Source organism: Condylura cristata, unplaced genomic scaffold, assembly GCF_000260355.1.
Source record: "Condylura cristata isolate star-nosed mole 26May11 unplaced genomic scaffold, ConCri1.0 scaffold00014, whole genome shotgun sequence".
Taxonomy (NCBI): domain Eukaryota; kingdom Metazoa; phylum Chordata; class Mammalia; order Eulipotyphla; family Talpidae; genus Condylura; species Condylura cristata.
Window position 1 is genome coordinate 10,882,152 of NW_004567115.1, and position 6,344 is coordinate 10,888,495.

Sequence of the window (6,344 nt, forward strand, 5' to 3'; positions counted from 1 at the left end):
TGAATGAATAAATCTTTAAAAAAATAAACAAATGACAAAGAATGTTGGACTTGATTAAAAAAAAAAAACCTACCAAATTCAATTTAGGTTCTAATTATTAAACAAGCCTCAGCATACATCTTGTTAAAAAAAAACAGAAAATACATATTTTGGTTTTGTGGTCACTTAGGTCATGTAACAGCAAAAAAATTAAGGTGTGGAATATGTATGCACAGTGTACTGGTCTGTAAATGTTTAAAAGACAACCAAGTTGAGTCACGTAAACTTGCTAGACCAAAAGAACCAGCTTATCAGGAGATTCCTACCTTGCTCTGCAAGAGAACCAAATAATGGTTATCCTCAGAAGCAATCATATAGCACTTTTTAAAAGTCCACTGCTTAGAAAATAAGGATATCATTTATCCTGTATCAAACATCTCTTAAGGCACAACTTCTGTTGTGTGGCCACTTGGAAACAAAGGCCTATATATATACACACAAGATTACAAAGGATGCCTCCCATCTTGTGGGCATATTAAAATGGAAAAGCTAAAGCATACATTTCCTATTAAGAATTGCATCTGGGCCCTCCCTGGTGGTGCAGCGGGTTAAAGCACTGCAATCAGAAGCTTAAGCCACTTCCATATGAGTTCGATCCCCAACTGCCCCGGAGGAGATCCACATGGTACTGCAGACCTTTACTGACCCGCCCGCTGCTCCCCTCAGCAGTGTACTTCGTAGATCTGCCTGTTCTGCTCCCCACTTTGTCCCTTGTGAATCCTCTCACCCTCTCCATCTCTGGCCTATACCCCAGTTCTGTATGAATAAATAAATAAATATTAAAAAAAAAAAAAAAGAATTGCATCTGAAGTGTTTCTGAAAAAGTTTCCATATCAAAAGCTCCCCATGTTACAATACTGCATTCAGAGAGAAGGGTTGGGAAGGAGACTTTAGTTTTTCTTTGTGTTTAACCATTTGTGGGAATCCAACTGCGTTGTCATCAAGTTCATTTCCTACAAGAAACCAGAACTCTGAATTTTATATGAAATGTCCAATTTTTTTTTTTTAAAGATTTATTTATTTGTACATACAGAACTGGGGTATAGGCCAGAGGTGCAGGGGCGGAGAGAGGCTTCACCAGCGACAGAGTGGGGAGCAGAACAGGCAGATCGATGAAGTACACTGCTGAGGGGAGCAGCGGGCGGGTCAGGAGAGGTCTGCCACGCCATGTGGTCACCTCCGGGGCAGGCGGGAATCGAACTCTTGCGGAAGTGGCTTTAGCATCTTAGTGCTGTGCTTTAACCCGCTGCGCCACCAGGGAGGGCCATGAAATGTCCAATTTTTAAAGGCTAACAATTACTTTTTAAGCACTGTATGTTGAGCAGTATTCCTGTTTTGGTTGTACCCCAAGCAGGGCACCAGGCCCAGATGTAGAGTGCAGGTATGAAATTCAAACTTAACAAGGGTATAGGGCTGGGCTTGCCTGGAGGGAAAAAGTGCCTTTTCCCTAATTCTCATGAAGTACCTATATAATCAATGGTGGCCCTACTTCTTTAAAATTTCTGGATAGAATTAGAGCACTGAAATTGAACATAATTTATCTATTATTCATTCACAAGGATGATCTTAATCTAAAACCAAGTTGTTCATCTGGTAGGCTTTTTTTATTCTTCAAGCAGTGTCAATAGATTGCACTTACCCTTCCTATCTTGCTTAGTGATACATCTGTGAACATCATCTTTAATAATGTCAGGCGCTTGTATTGCTATGTGTACATAATTGTGCATGAGTGTGTGTGTGTATAAAAGCATATACACATAGTATATACATAGTATATATATACATAGTAGATGTGTAAGCATGAAAATACATATTTGGCTAAACCCTAAGAATTTATGATCAAATGATAGATATGGGTGTGACAGATTTTCACACTGAGCATATACAAAGTTCTGAAAAATCGTCCAAGATTTTGGAGATGTTATTTGTAGAGGTGCTGAATATATCCTTAGATATGTTAGAGAATTTCTGTAATGCTGCTCTTCTCAGGACTTCAACTCTCTTATTAGTCTAAAAGTAAGTACATAGAAGGCAATGTATCATGATACAGAATGCACCAAGCTAGAAATAAGGAAATCTGGTTTCTAATATTAGTTATGCTACTAGTTAGCCATACAGATGTTTCCTGAAGTTGCTCTGGTTCTCAAAAGAATTTGCTTCAAGTATAATTCATGCTTATAAAAAGCCACTGGTTATGGATTAGAAACTAAAACATTGATATAATGTTGAAGTACAAAATTAAGTAGCTCCCAGTGACATTTCCATCCCATAATAAGAACATACAATAGATATTACTGACACACATGAGCAATCTGGGAACTCTCTAGTTATTATAAAACTCATTATGGCAAAGAAATATGTATTCTGCTCCCAGTGCTACTATATTCCTAGCTACATTCTCAAAATCCTTATCAGCTCAGTGAGGTTTGCTAAATAGCTATTTGTTTATATTAGCCTTTTGTAAACATTCATTTTTTAAAGGCTAAAAAAAATAACCAAAAAGAAATGGATACTAGTAAGAAAATTCATCAAATGTTTGTAAAAAAATAAAGAAATGTTGACTACCTAGACATTTATAACCACCTTGAGACTATTTTTTTCATCTTACAGTCAATTGATTTTTTTTTACAACAAAAAAGCCGTAAGCATATATGACTTTTATTTTTATGAAAATTATCTACTAATAGTCATCTCAAAAAGCACAGGGGAAATGAGCAAAAGAATGAAGGATGAAATAGAAGGCTATTAAAGCAGATATTAATATTTGCTAACTCCTGTTGCTTAGTGGGAGAAGCCAGGGCTGCCACCCAGTGGCAACATAAGTCTTTTAAAAATAAAAAAGAATTTGAAATATAACAAAACCATCAAACAAAAACCTCATAGAAAACTTCAATTTTAACATCAGTCATCCTGATGTATTAAATTTACTCTGTAACATATTAAAGTATGGAAACACTCAAGCAATTAGGTGGCACTGGAGAAATTTTTGAAAATACCATGACTTCCTACTGTTTGATAAGCTATGTGATTCAATTATTTTCAATTAAAATACTGAAGATTACTTTAAATTTAAGTCTCCAGAATTAATAATGGGAGAAAGCTATGACTGTAAAATATTACTGGTTTCCTTCTGCAACCTACAGAAGTGTAGACACAATATAGTAGCCTCTATCCACACACTTAAACTTCTGCTTGGTAAATAGAAACAGAAGCACCTGCAAAAATAAAATTTTAAAAATTATTTTCTCTAATGATGAGCAGTTATACATCAATTATACATCAACTTTAGTGTCCCAGTCAACAAAACTCAAAAATACTAAAAACACTGGTACATGTGATAATTATTAGGGTTGGGGAAAAGCAAAGAATCTTATATACCTTCAATTTCCCACAAATTTGGCCATAGTTTTTTTCAACCTGACAGATATTATATATCTTAGTACATGATGCTTTGGCAAAAGGGGGATAGGAGGAATAACAGTACATTCATTTAGTTTGAACAGTTATTATCTCAATGACAGCTTTGTTGTTTCTAATAACCAGACGAGAAGCACCAAAAAAAGTTCTTAGAAATTTAAAGATTTGTTTACAATCATTGTTAATTAAAATTGTACAAGTTTTTTAACCTATGGCCCATTTGCTTAGCTTTACATTTAATTTTTTAAAATAATGGCAGGCACAATATTTGCAATGGCTTCTAACAAATACTTAAAAATAATCATCTAATTTTCCATTTATTATTGCTATTTAGTCACAGAAAAGATTCACACTCTCCAAGAAATTTATTTTAATAGGTGCCATATATTGATATAATAATTTTATATGAGAAATCAATGCAGAAATGACACTGTGCCTTTACAAGAAAATAAAGAAAAGGCAGTAAGGAAAATCTTCTATAAAGACTTTTGATCTACATCATTTTTTTCAAAACAAAAAACCTTAATATTAGAAGCAAAGAAAACAATAAAACAGAGGACCAAGGATAAAGAACTGCTCTATGCAGATGATTTGCATATGTAATATATATGTATAGAATGAATTACAATAAAAATACTTATGTTTTATATTGTCAATTCTCATGTAGAGGCAGAAACAGCAATTTCCAATCAAGCAGGATTGGACATTTTCTCAGTCTTCAATTACATGACAAATTACAGCTTGTGTGGCAGTCACTTCTGGTTAGCAGTATCACGTAAGTGCTTGATAAGATAAAGTTTTTCTCCTTGTTCACTTGTAAAAATTGGTGCTTTTTTGTAATGTTCTACAAGTTCTTCCATGGTGCTGAATTTACGCTGCCCAATGCAATAGACAGTCTCTTTTAGTTGGACTTTAAAATGCTTGTTCTTCCCTTGTGCTTTTAGTGATACTGAGAAATCATTTGGCTAAAAGAGAGAGGGAAAAAAACAAACAAACAAACAAACACGTATGGCAAACATTTTGAAAGACAGCTATTAGCATGTTATATTAAACTCACTAACAGCTTAAATTTGACCACACCACAAGGCACTATGCTAACGTATTCAAACACAGAAACTCTCCTTTACTTCTCAAAACAAACTCATTTTACAGATGAGAAAATTAAGACTAAAAGAAGTTAAACTGATTAATCATCTATCTAGTTAATGAGAGCAAAGATTCAAACTAGCAGACTCCAAAATCTCTTAATTAATATGCTTTATAAACATCCATAGCACATCCTTAGTTTATGTCTGAAATAAAAGACTTTCTCTTCTCCAGTAAAATTACTGGAGAAGGCCCTCCCTGGTGGCGCAGCGGGTTAAAGCACAGCACTGAGAAGCTAAAGCCATTTCCGCATGAGTTTGATTCCCGTCTGCCCCGGAGGTGACCACATGGCACGGCAGACCTCTCCTGACCCGCCCGCTGCTCCCCTCAGCAGTGTACTTCATCGATCTGCCTGTTCTGCTCCCCACTCTGTCTCTGGTGAAGCCTCTCACTGTCCCTGAGCCTCTGGCCTGTACCCCAGTTCTGTATGGACAAATAAATAAATCTTTAAAAAAAAAACTACTGGAGAAACCTCAGAAAAATCCAAGACAAGCCCTTTTAATTAGTACAACAGCAGTTGTACTGCAGAGTGGCTGAGACAGTATTTGAACTCTCAAAGTTTAAGAATACAAGCAAAAAAAAATACATACCAATGACAGAGTGAGTGGACAGAGGGAACAACAGTATACAACTGCCCAAAGGAGGTGACCACTTAGCTTTGACTACTGCCGTGCAGATATATGAGCTCAATGTTGACACATCTTTTAATTTTACAAGGGACGTCTGACGTGTGGATTTTTATAATAAATTGCAAATATATACTGACAATAAATTCAAATGTTTATAAACATTGTGCAGGTCAAATAAAATGCTTGTTTGAGACCTCTACTTTAAAAATTATACTGTTAAAAAAATTGCACATTTTAGCTTACATCTATGCTCAAATACCTTGTAAGAAAATAAACAATATTTTATAATCATAGGCTACTTTTTTTTTTAATCTAATACGTTTTTGAACAGTAGTATCCAAAGCCCCTTTTTTATATACTAATGCCCAATTTTCAAACATGGAGCTTCTTGGAAACATCCCATAATCACTTTACTACCTATACTCCAAGTCACTCCCTTCTTAAGCCCTTTGTCTACTGCTTCTCCTAGAAGCAGGACCATATCTGGCTTCTTACACAAATTCCACCAATTCTCCCTATTATCAACCACTGCTCTTCCTGAGGGATCAGATACAGGCCTCATAATCCCTTAATTTCACAATCTCAATCTTTCCCTCTCACCTTTTCTCCCTCCTCCTCTTATACACAAACACATTCACACAGCTAATTTTACTTTCCTTTCAACCTTTTGTACAGCGGCATGCACATAAATGAAGTCCATACTAACAATGATTTAAAAAGTGAAAAAAGTAATTGTATTCTTTATCAAGGGAAAATAAAAGCTATTTTTTTCAAAGATTTATTTATTTATTTTTACAGAACTGGGGTACAGGCCAGAGATGTGGTGAGTCAGAGGATTCACCAGAGACAGAGTGGGGAGCAGAACAGGCAGATTGACAAGTACACTGCTGAGGGAAGCAGCGAGTGGTTCAGAAGTAGTCTGCTATGCCATGTGGGTCAGTTCCCTGGCTGGGGACTGAATTTGTGCTGCAGTGGATTTGGAGAGCTTCATAATGCGGTGGCTTTAACCTGTTGCACCACCAGGGAGAGCCCCCTAAAAAGCCCTTTTTTTTTTTTAAAGATTTATTTATTTGTACATACAGAACTGGGGTACAGGCCAGAGGTGCAGGGGCG

The 6,344-nt window shown here is 35.9% G+C and overlaps 1 protein-coding gene across 3 annotated transcripts in view; it reads right to left on the bottom strand.

The window, feature by feature from the left end:
* Positions 1 to 2,736: 2,736 nt before the first annotated feature.
* Positions 2,737 to 6,344, bottom strand: part of NCK1 (NCK adaptor protein 1) — a 69,717-nt gene continuing 66,109 nt past the window's right edge. For all 3 annotated transcript variants that reach the window (XM_012724749.1, XM_004682173.2, XM_012724750.1), the window contains one exon: positions 2,737 to 4,421. In XM_012724749.1, coding sequence (XP_012580203.1) covers positions 4,209 to 4,421 — 213 coding nt within the window. In that variant the 3' untranslated portion in view covers positions 2,737 to 4,208. The remainder of the gene's footprint in view (positions 4,422 to 6,344) is intronic.